The sequence below is a fragment of the Camelus bactrianus genome, chromosome 22 (assembly GCF_048773025.1).
Source record: "Camelus bactrianus isolate YW-2024 breed Bactrian camel chromosome 22, ASM4877302v1, whole genome shotgun sequence".
Lineage (NCBI taxonomy): Eukaryota > Metazoa > Chordata > Mammalia > Artiodactyla > Camelidae > Camelus > Camelus bactrianus.
In genome coordinates, this window is record NC_133560.1 from 13,606,171 (window position 1) to 13,618,361 (window position 12,191).

The 12,191-nt window shown below is 51.5% G+C and overlaps 1 protein-coding gene across 1 annotated transcript in view; it reads left to right on the plus strand.

The window, feature by feature from the left end:
* SLIT3 (slit guidance ligand 3) overlaps positions 1 to 12,191 on the plus strand; it is a 583,328-nt gene that overhangs the window by 475,089 nt on the left and 96,048 nt on the right. Inside the window, exon 12 of the mRNA XM_074350310.1 lies at positions 1,874 to 1,945. Within this exon, the coding sequence (XP_074206411.1) occupies positions 1,874 to 1,945 (72 nt within the window). The remainder of the gene's footprint in view (positions 1 to 1,873; positions 1,946 to 12,191) is intronic.

A 12,191-nucleotide genomic window follows, 5' to 3' on the forward strand; every position in this document is an offset into this window, starting at 1 on the left:
TCCTGAGTAGCCTTATAGACACTGAGAATATGGTAGTGAACTGGACAGACGAGACCCTTGGTCTCATGGAGCTTTGAACACAAACGCACCCAATCCAAAGTCAGGAATGGCCAAGGTGAAGAGCAAGAAAGCCTTTACCCCATACCTGTGCCTTCATTCTTTGAACAAATTATTGTGCTAGACCCTGTTCGGTTTTCAGCTCTAGGAACCCAGCCATGAACAAGCCACATAATGTCACCCACCCACATGGAACCTGGGTTCAAGGGGGCTGGTGGGGGAGGCACAGACAATGTTTAAAGTAAACCAATATATAAGTAATATTATGACATAAAGAAAAGGGATGGAGAAATAAAAATAGGGTGATGGGTGGTGAAGAAACGTGAACTAAGATGTTCAGCAGAAGCTTCCCAAGGAAGAGAGGTGTGAGCTCAGACCTGGAAGGCGGGAATACGCAGTCAAAAAAAGATCTGGGGGGAAAGCCAGGCAGGTCTGCACCCAGATGCCCCGAGGTGGACCCACACCCACTTCAGCCTGCCAGAGGGTGGTTTCGACCCACGGAGACGTAGAGACGTCCCATGTGGACGTGTGATTTGAGGAGCCCCTGGCCTTGCCGCCCCCCCACCAGTCTCTGCACGGGGGATTCTGACATCAGCCAAGACGTGCAGACAGAGACACTCCTGCATTTGGCACAGTGAGCAGAGGGACGTTAATATGAATTACAAATGTGAGCCTGAGCCATCATGCTGACTTTTATTTAGTCATTAATTTGTTGAAACATTAATGAAACACACCCGCGGGCTGAGCGGAACGCTGAGTTTTCACTCCTGGTGGCATCTGGGAAATGGGGTGGGTTTCTCTCTCCCACTAACCATCTCCTCATCCTAGTATTTTGCCTCCTCAAAGACACGTCACAGCCCGGATTTGCAATCTGAGTCGGGATTGAATCTTGCATTCGTTCAGTGCGCTGCAGGGCCCAAGAGGGGATTTTCTTAAAAACCCTTCTTAGCTGAGTTCCCTCCATCTCCAAGGAGGCTGGACCCTAGAGACAGCGAAGTCCGTGGGATGGATGAGAGCAGAGAGAAGCTAGCAGTGACTTCCATGCCTGTGCCTAGGACCCACTGGGCACTGGGCTGGAAAGACAGACCCAATAGACTTTGTCCCCAAGCGTCACAAGTCACCAGAGACCAGCCCATGAATAGGAGGCCCAGTGTGAGCGATGCTGTAGGCTGGAAGACAGAAGGCTAAAAGAATTCAGAGTTCTTTAGTTCCTGAAGCTCAAAGGATAGAAAAATAAGCTGGAGTATAGAAGCTGCCACTACTGCAGTAAGAATTCCTTGCTCCCTAAGAGCCAGCCCTTGACTCAGCAGCCCTGTGCCATCTGGAGAGGACCCCAGTTACCCGGAGCCCTGTCTAGGTGCATGATTAAAGGACTGGGCTCAGGAATTCCTACGATGCAACAGGATATTAAAAGGAAACATTCTATAGGCTGGGCTCAGCCTGATCGATACCCATTGAAGACAAGAAGACACAGGGCCGGCCAGCCTCCCACACATCTTATTTATTGCCAGGGTGTGAGTCACATTAGCAGCTGCGGAAGACACCACAAAGGGACTGCTTCTCCCTATTGTGGATTATTTATTGAGCTGGGCTTCCCAGGAATGAAACAGGAGGGACCCCATTTCTCCTCACCTCCCAGACAGCCTGTCCCTCAGGCCCCCGGTGGCAGTAGCCCGCTGTCTTGCTGGTGAGGAGAAGGGATGAGGCGGGCTGGGGAAGGCGATGCTTTGAGATGTCCCCCAGAGCTGGCCGAGGTGATGGCCTCCTATGTCGCCTCTCATCCGCAGTGACCACTGTCCTCTCCGCTCCCTTCCAGGGTGCTCTATGGCAACAAGATCACCGAGATCGCCAAGGGACTGTTTGACGGGCTGGCGTCCCTGCAGCTGCTGTGAGTAGGAACTTTGTCACTAATTGGGTCTCTGGAACTGTGTGCAGGCTCTTTCCTGCAAACTTTGAGCCATGCTCTGCAGAGTTCTTTTGACTTTGTGCACACTGAAGAGGGAAAAAAATAATTCGTTTTTGAGCTGTCCACCTTTCACCTCCATCATTTCTTCTTGGTGGAAAGAGAGCCAGGGAGTCGGCAGGGGGAGGCTAAGGCCAGCGTGACTGAAGCTAGACGATCCAGCTCAGGAGGGTGGCCCAGGCATGAGTCACTGGCCTCAGGTGGGGGCGGCTAGAAATTAAGCCGGAGTTGAATCCTACACAGGGAAGCATCCTGCAGGGGTGTGCTAGGAACGGGAGGAACTCAAATATTCATACATCATATTCCAATACGAAAGCTGAAGCAGAGCTGCTGACAGTCATGTGACCTTGGAGAAGGGTCGGGCTGGGTGGTGAGCTGATCAGTCACCACTGTGACTGCCTGGCTCAGGTATGGCCGAGGGGCGAGCGTTTATTTAACTTAAAGGAAAGTTTGTTGCCTCGAATTTTAAGCTCCGGGATTGTTTATTTGCATTTATTTCATTCTGGTCATTTGAGCTTAAATGTTTGAAGAAGATAATTGAACTCTGATGTGCAGAGGTGAGGAAAGGAATTTAGCTCATCCTGTATTTTAAGGCTTTGTGACTGGGGGAGAATTCGCTCTGGTTTGCGATCAGGAGCTGTGGCATCTGCATGCATGTACTGTGAGGGGGGGGTGCATACATGTTCACATCTGCTTGGGTACCATTTCAGTTCCTATTGCTGTTAGGAACTGATCTTGAGTATCTTGTGAGCAGTGGAGGCTACCAAGGCTCAGAGAGGTAAATGACTTGCCCTCAGACACACAGCAAAATATGTGTGGAAACTGGAGTAGAGCTTTCATGGTCCTGTGGCTCAGAGGGCTCCTAGCTCTCAAACAGCATGGGATGTATGTTCCCAGAGGTGTGCGTCTGAGTACAGAGGAGTGTGTGTGTGTGTGTGCGCGCCTGCACACGTGTAAGTGCGCTGTTGTAAAATCACCTCCAAGTCACAGGCAGTGAGGAAGGGGCCCAGGGCCTCCCTGCTTCCCACGTGCAGTTCAGCGAAGCTGCGGTGTCAGCTTGCAGACAGTGTGGGTGAGTTGTGTCTTCGGATGGCTGGGCGTGCAGGAGCGAGGACGGATGGAGGAGGGTCGGCCACATACCTCACACGTGGTGACGCCCAGACACTCTTCAAGAAGGAGGAAGTGAGCCTTTTCTTTCTCCTTTTCTTCTCATATCTTTACGCCCTACCCTTCTCATGTCCTGTAAGACTCAGCCCTGGACAGAGTCTCCTAAGATAATACAGGAATGTGAATCATGTCTGGATGAGATGCCCAGCTAGTTTCCAGGCAGCACATCCATCACAGCAGTAGTCAGCCTTGTTTCAATGAAGCCAAAAACAAGAGAGAGAAAATTCTGTATCTTTCTCTCTGCATCCCTTCCACCCAGCCCTGCACACCTCTGTCTCCGTGTCGGTCTCAGTCTCCGTGTCTCTGTATACACTTTAGTGTTCAAAGATCCCAGCCCTCAGTGAGCCGCGGTGCCTGTTTGTTAGAACGGCCTGCCAGGGCTCCGCAGGGAGCTGGCTATTTCACAGATGGTATTCTTTGCTTGTAGCAAGGAAACGATAAGCTACAACTGCCACCATAAGGCCGGTTAACTGTAGCTATTAATCCCTTGCAAGAAGAGTAACAATAGCACGGCCTGGAGGTAGATCTGGAGGTATTGTGTTCCAGTGGCTGGGGTGAGCATCCTTTTGCAGTCTGGGTTTTGGTGTGGAGAGCAAAAAGCCCTTGCATGTGTTAAGGAGAAACATAGCACGTATCCGAGTGCCTAGCACAGTGCACAGCATGTAAAGATTCCGTAAGTGCATGATTTTTTTTTTTTAAAAGGAAGCATATCCCAGCTCCAGACTGACAGCAGTCACGAAATAGCTAATAACAGGGCTTTGCACCGGCTCGGAAGGCAGCTCCGGCTGCACAGCACCATTCTGAGCAGACAGGATTGAGTAGCTAGGAGAAAAGACAAAGCTTCCCCCCTTCTCTCCAGACCAAGAGTTGACACAGCTCAGGCCCGCTCAGTTTCCAGAAAAAAAGCCCAGCAACTGTAGCCGTCATTGGGCTTTGACCTGCCGTTGAGCAGTTAGAAAGCACGTCCTGATTAGATCTAATTTAGCGTTCAGCCCCGCGGTAGATTGGATTTCTCCTTGTTAGGCTGGAGACACTCCGATAAGAAGGCTCTGATTAGAATACCCTGGTCGTCTGGGAAATTTCCTCTCCTTTGACTGGAAGGCTTTTTGCGAGGGGTTTTGTGTTTTTTTTTCTTCTCTCTCCATCTCTCAAATTATTGGCGCATCACAGAGCCAAGCTGTCTCTGACACCCGGAGTGATCTTGGATGTTTCCTTTCTGGCACTTGTCGTGATGCTGCCAGGAATAACGCAGGTGCCTCGGAGCTGGTTGTCCTTCCTGCCCTCCCTTGCCCTGATCCTTTAAACCTTTCAGCCATCCCACCCCACCTGCCCGGCTGTTACGCACCCAGCCCTCCTGGGTCATTTTGTTGCCCTGTTTTTTTCTGGTAGATGGCCAACACTAAAGGTAGAATGTCTCCATCTCCAGCGTCTCTCAGAGGCGGCAGCCCATGGGTCTACATGGTACAAGCTTCAACAGTCCTGGGAAGGTCCCCCAAACCCAGTTCCCTGTCCTCCGGGTGTCGGCCTCCCAAGAGTCCCCTCCTTGCGTCAGAGTCCCAAAATCTTCAGGGCTTTAGGGACAGCCTCTCACCCACCTGGTATGGAAGCCTGTCCCGTGCACCCCGGGACAAATCTTCCTACTGCTCATTCAGTTTCTGGTGTACAGCACAATGCTTCAGTCATACATGAACATACATATATTTGGTTTCATATTCTTTTTCACCATAAGTTACTACAAGATACTGAATATAGTTCCCCGTGCTGTACAGTATAAGCTTGTTGTTAGAAAGCTCTTTCTTATGCTAAACCTCAGTAACGGCTTCTGAGAAACTCAGAAAAGGCTTTTCTCACATTCTTCAAGTGTTTGGAAAAAGCTGGTGTGTCTCCCTGCAATGATCTATTTTTGTTTCTTTTTTCTTTTTTGAGGGGGAAGGTAATTATGTTTATTTATGTATTTATTTTAACGGAGGTACCGGGGATTGAACCCAGGACCTCGTGCATGCTAAGCAGGTGCTCTTCTGCTGAGCTACAACACCCTCCCCACTTCTCCCTGCAATTAATCCGAAACAGGTTCAGTTCCTGCAGAATTTCATCGTGTAAACACACATTTGTCGTTTATTAGTAATAACCCTTGTTATCTTGGGGGGGGGCACAAGGTAGTCTGTCAGCTGCCCTCCTTAAAACGGGCTGCTGGGAAGTGAGTCAGATGCCCATTTGGGCAAAAAGTGTGTTCAAAGCATCCCTGCTGAACTGCGAGAACAGAAATATTCCACATGGAGACGTGTCAGAATCCGAGGTTAGGACAGGACACGTGCTCCCAACTCTGGTCTCCCGAGGAGTGACCTGCCCTCTTCTCCCAGGCTCCGTCCATCCCCTTCCTCACTGGAGACTGAGGGTGAACGCTTAGCTCCTCTTGGTTCCCCTGCCCACCCTGGCTGCTGGGCTCCTGGGATGTGGGTGGAGATGGTGATCCTGAGCGGGCAGCCAGCCCAAGGGCCCCCAGCTCCGTCACCAGCTCGGAGGGCAGTCCTCCCCGAGGCAAGGAAAGCTCCTAGTGTGTCTCCAGGGCCATCACCTCCTCCGCTGTGCCATCACAGCACCCCCAGGGAACCTGCGCATTCAGTGAGCGCTCACTGACTACCTGGCGCGCGTGGGAACGGCACCCATGTGGGGCAGGCGGTCGTTTCAGGTGGAAGCGTTCACATAAATGCTGGCCACGGTCGATGTTAAGCCTGCTCCAGGAGGTCTTAACCCAAATCAGGCTGTCTCGGGGCTGGAATAAGTTAAGACAACCCAGGCACCTGTTGTTTGATTTTCTTGGAAGGCAGACAAGACCATTTGAGGATCTTGGAGTTTTCCAAGCAACATACCAATTACAAGGCAGTGAGCAAAACTTCACTCCCTGTAGCTCACTTTCTCTCACCAGCTGTTTCACAAGGATAACTACTGTTACTAATAATAACAGCCAACACATAACCAAATACTTAATATGCGCCAGAAGCTGCACTAAACAATTTCATGTACAACTCTCACGTGATCTTGACAACAATGCTAAGAGGAAGGTATTGTTGGAAGGCCCATTTTACAGATATGCAAACTGAGCAACTGACGGGATAAGTAAGCAGGCCATTGTCTCTGAGCACATGAGTGATGGAGCTTTGACAGGCAAGCAGTCTGAATCTGGAGCCCACGCCACAGACGTCTGCTTCAGACCCAGTCATGGGCTGATCTGCTGAGCTAGTTTTGTGATTCGGGAAAAAGAATTCCTCACTGGCTCAAGCCAAAGAGGAGATGCTGTAGAACTGATGATGAATCGGCTCCTTTTGTTCCATCTCAGTGTAAGTCACAGGCCGCCGTCTCCCGTGGAACCTCGTCCCATCCATTGTCCTCACCCCACTGAAGTTTACCCTGAGCTCTGTCCAAGAGAGATCTGTCCAGAAGCTGCTTGGTTTTAGAGACTGGGCCGAGGTGAGGTGGTGAGAATTCTCCCCAGCAGCAGACGCTGACTCATTTTGTGATGCTTTCTCGTGGGAGGAAGCCTTCCCTCTCTCGTGTACGTGGGGAAGGTCTTGGGGAGACAAATTCTGGACTCATTCCATGCTTTGGTCATTGAGTGAATGGCTTATCCCTCTTAAAGGACTGATGAGGCAACAGTCAGGAAGGCAGGTCCCACCCAGGGAGCTGTGGGGGAGGGAAGGAGCAAGCCAGGTCCCACTAGGTGAGTCCTGAGAACAGGTGACAGCTCCCCCCAGTCTGGTCTCCCAGAATCTCAGCTTCCCTCTGATCGCCGTAGGAAAGCCCAGTTGCCTCCTATGTCTGGGGAGTCAGAGAAGGTCCTATTTTTCAGACAGGCCACCCCTGCACTTGCAGTTTGAGTCACCATGACAACCCACAGCCCATGAGCCGCAGCACAGCCATCATCAGGAGAGAAGAGTCATCTTTGCCCCTAGCTGGGACTTGGAGGGCCCCTCTTGTTTCCTCGGGCGAGGGTGGCCAGAGCACCCATTCACAAGTGCAGAGAAGATGCTGGGCAGGGCCAGAGTTTCTTGACCTCGTGGCACCATGTATTACCAGGTTCTTCCCCACGTCTGGCCTCAGGAGGTTGCTGAAGGTCAAAATAAATCCCCCATATTTCTTAGGGAAAGGACGAAAGCCCATTGGTTCTAAGGCAGGACCTCATTACCATTAATAGATAAAAGACATTCAGGATGGCAGAGGGTTTAATTCTAAAGAATTTTTTTTTAAGAAGGGAAGACACAATAATGAAGGAGGTGAACTCTAGTTACTGCAGCTGAATCACGGTCCAGAAGAGCTCCCCTCCCTGGCGTCCTCACGAATAGTTTATACAAACGCTTACTAGTGGGAAGGACTTGCAGGGACACACAGAGAATGAAGGGACTTTGTAACCCATTCTTGAAAAATGATCACCGTCCTGGAGGAGCCAGAGAAAGGGTAATGCCGTGGGCTGTCGGTACCGTTTTCCGCCCCACCCCATGCATGCACTTGAGTGTTTATGGAAGAGAAACTGACTCCCCAGCCTTACTTTAGGTAAAGGAGGCTCCATGAAGCACCCCCCCTGGAAGGGGCCTGGGCCCATCTTCCTATCCCGTGGTCTTTCCCAGAAGGGCTTCCCTCATTCTCCAGGAAGGAGCCAATACACTCTTCCTCGACACCGGTTTTCTGAGAAGACCTCGTACGCCGGGGTTTGGAATATGCTTTTGGCGTTTCCAGACAAGCATGGTTTCTCAGTAGGAGGAGCAGCCGGAAACCACTGTCGTCCGCAGACCCGTGGGCAGGTGTGGGGAATGTAAATGTCACCTGAATGATAGCTCTGGGCCCCTGGTCAACGTGTGAACCACTGGAGTCACCAAGGTGACTTTGATGCAATTTATCACTAACTCTGACTCCAGGTGTTTGTGTTTTCCAAACCTCGCGGCAACGGCTATGAGCTCGGGGGGGTCTTGGCTGAGGAGGAGATGTGGGCAAGGGCAGTGGCTAAAAATGGGGCCTCAGTGGTCCCCTACCCCATTACTGCCCCTGTAGCCAGAGACAGGAACCAATAAAGAGTAAGAACAGCTGGGGAGGAGGGTATAGCTCAGTGGCGGAGTGCGTGCTTAGCATGCACTAGGTCCTGGATTCAATCCCCAGTACTGCCATTAAAAAAACAACAACCTAATTACCTCCCCACCCCACCCCCAAAAAAGAGTAAAAACAGCTGCTACATTATGAATTCTGACCAGGAGACTGGAGATGGGGAACCTTTTCACAGATCAGAGTGGACCCCATTGCCCTCCTGTGGCCCATCGCCCCCATTACCTGGACCCTGAGTGAATGAGGCTGCAAATGGGCACAAGTGATGAGAGCACCTGGGACTTTTCTGGCCAGGCCAGGCCCGGTCCCCGAGCAGGACTGGAGTCACGTGTCCCCTCCTTAGCCCCGGTGCAGGACGTGGGATTTTTCATCCCCCACCGCTCCTCTCCCCCAGCGCCGAAGCTCTCAATGGCTTCTGTTTCCTGCCGTGCTTTTTCTGAAGGCAACAGCTCCTGGAAAGGATTCTCTCTCCGCAGCATCGTTCTGTTGGTTAGTCAATGGGCTGAGTGCTAATACCTCTTGACATGGAACATATGTGGAAGATGAAAATGCTCGGAGAAGTGGGAGGGGGGCCGGGGGCAGAGAACCTCGCAGAGCGTTCGCCCACTCTCGTTAATTTCCTCTGACGGGATCGCGGCTCTTGTCTCTCGTTTTGTTGTAGAATCATCACTAAGTTAATGGCACTGGCTGCAAAAAAACCTACTTCCACTTCCACCTCGAAGTTTTAGGTGCTTTCTGCAGTCTCTGAATGGGCATCAAGGTGGGAGTAAAGTCTTTGAACTAAGATGGCATGGGTCCAACCAAATCTCAACCTCCCGCTTACTAGGTGTGCAACTTTCATCAAAGGTACTTAAGTTTTTTGAGTGCCAGAGGTGTCATCTGTCAGACGGAGGTAACACCTACCTCAGAGGGCTGTGGGGAGATTTCAGTGAGTTAATACTTGTAAGGAGCTGGGCGAGTGCCCGGCCACACGTAGTGCTTACTACCTCTTAGGTCGTGTGGCCCCAGCTGTTCACTTGGCCTGATCATCCCGGCCCTTCCCTCTCTTTTTGGTTTATACGGCCTCTGAGTTTCCTTTGGGAGGTGGTCTGGGAGCGAGTGAACACAGTACACCTCCAACCCCTCCCCCACCCACTGGGTCCAACAGCGGATCAAACTGAGTGTCAATGTTTTGAGTTTGAGTATCAGGCAGCCTCTAGAATGAGGCTTGCATGAGGGGTGCTGTTGTCACTGCTCCGTCACCGTCCCCTGTTCTGCACAGAGGAGAGTGAGAATTCAGGGTAAGGGGAGTGCAGGGCAAGCATGCCAGCTCCCCAGCGGGCACTTAGTCCGCCATCCCTGAAGGCTGAGACCCTGCTCTGCACAGGTACAGGCCTCTCAGTGAAGAGCCCGCCACTTTGTGCCAATGGCCGTTTGGTAAGCGTCCCCAAAGTCCTCCCATCTCGTCAGCTTGTTGCCAGGTCCTCCCTAAGAGTCAGCAGGACTCCTGGTACCTCTGCACAGCCACGAGGCAAGCAGTCTTCCAGCACCTACCAGACCTCCGTTTACCTGCAGTGTGCCCAGGTGCATTCCAAAGCTGGCAAAAAACAGCCACTCTCCAGAGACAGGGAACACCTTCCCCCAGGCACAGGAGAGAGAATACGGGTTTTACAGAGTGGATAAGAGATGAACTTTGGAGTCGGGCAGGCTGGAGCTTCACTGGGTGACCTCGGTTGAATCCATCACCACTCTGACCCTCAGCTTCCTCATCAGCAAAACGAGGACAATCATAGTGCTGCTGTGAGGGTGAGATAAAATTCTTCACAGGCGGTGCTTTGGAAAACACTCGGCACGGGGCTGCACACAGAGCTGTGGTCTCTGGAGATGACGCTGCATTGTTATTAATTCACACAGCGGTTACACCTCTGCTCCGCACAGGGGGACGACCCAGGACAGATGAAGCAGCCTTGATGGGAAGAGAGGCAGAATTAGTCCCTCCAGTGAAAGAGGCCTGTGTTCAGAACTTCTTACAGAATTGCTGAACCCCATTTCAAATAGCTGTTTACTCTTTGTCTGCTCCATCATAGAGTTTTTTTCTTTTTTAAATTCCCCTGCAACTCTTGTCCATGTACCAGAGAGCTCAGAGATCCTTTCATGGAAGCCAGACTGAGTTAAGTACCTGCCAAGCTTCCTCCCAAAGGAGAGAGGACAGAAGGACAGGCTGTGAGATGGAGCTGGTGCCGGGGATCAGTCAGGCTGTCCTCAGCGTCTAAATCTGGATAAGCAGCTTAATTTTATCTCTCCCTGCACCTACGCATCTTGCCTTAGGGAGCCAAGCATCCTGGGAGAGAATAAGTGACCAGGAGCCTCTGCCCTTTGTGTTTCCTTTTGCCCCTGCTTCATACACTGTCTCTGCCTAGTAATTGTGCCAGCCTGGGTTGTCTCGAGGCCTCACATCTTTGTGATAACACCCCACGCTGAGAGACCTAGCAGTAGTATGGAACAAGAAAGCACTTGGATCAGAAAAGGAAGCCTCGATCGTTTTGATGGGTACGGAGGGTTGCCAGAGTGGCCTGCAGTTTGGCTAGCCTTTCAAGGCAGGTCAGAATTGCCACTCCCGCCTCCCTGTGGCCATCCTCCTTATCTAGTGTCTCGCATTTGCTAGAACCAAGTACTGCAACTGGGCTCATGAATCTGCACTAGGGCCTCAAATCTAAATGCCTTCTCAGGCAAGGGAGGTAGAATAAACTTGTGATGGGCAGACAGTAGGGAATGGTGAGGACTGGGGCAGACAGAGCGTATGTCTTCTCTAAAGTGAGCAGCCACTTCATGGCTGCCTCCAGTGGACCCAGTGTTACTGGAGCTTCTGATTTTTTTTTCAAGAGAAAACAGAAATATGGTGTGTATGTGAGAGGGAGAAAGAGAGGAGTGGAATGTCCCAATTTTTAAAACACTGGGAGGGCTGAATGAACAGAGTTGCACGTGGAGTCTTACAGTATGTAGCAGGGAAGAGTCTATCCTCAGGTTATGAGCCTGGCACCTCTGACCTGGTCTCCCTACTGTTAGCTCAGTATTCCCTAGCAAGGTGATGCCCTCAGAAAGCCCGGAACATCAAGATTTGGAACAAATCACTCACTACGTACTTTATTTTTCTTTTTAAAACCAGAGAACCAAAAAAATCGTGTGTGTGTGTGAAGGGTCCATGCCTCCCCTGTGGGGGCTTGGTCCCGTTGGAGCCTCTTGCCTTTCTCCCCGTTTCCCTGTTCCGTAGCATCCTCCTCGGAATGCCCCCCGAGTGGAGTGACTTTGACTAGAATATATGAAGCACAGGAAATTCTTGGGGGAAATTGCTACAAAGAGGATGGACAGATGGGGGCAGGTGGGTAGATAAGGTGTTCATGAAGAAACTCTAGAGACCTCAATTACCATAAGTGCTTCAATCATGCTCCCGGGAAACGTGTGACCTTGAGCAAGCCCACCAACCTCTCAGCCTCAGTTTCCTCATCTGTAACACGCGAGGCTGGCTCTGCCCATCTGCCCGGGTTATTGTGAGAAAAATAGGATGTCAGAAAAGCAGGTTGGAAAACATGAAAAGTATTCTAGCAACATGAGCTTTTTTCTGCTGCGAGGCAAGAGGACATCTGCGTGAACCCTTGGGACCCGCCCATTATTAGCCAGATTAAACAGGCAGTTTTTCTTCCCCTCGTCACCGCCCCAGCTGCTTGCCTCTCTCCCGATGCGCCGGGGCCGAGGGGAGGCCAGGCCTGCAGCGAGGAGGGCGAGGGGGCGCGGGTGGTTCCGCTCCCACGGCAGCCCCTCCGTTCCCGACCCCAGTCCCCCGGACCCTGGCACCAGGAGCCTCCGGAGGCAAGCCACCCCTGATAAATCTCACGGGTCCCTCCCCACAAGGGAAGCCCTGAGCCAGCATTGAAAA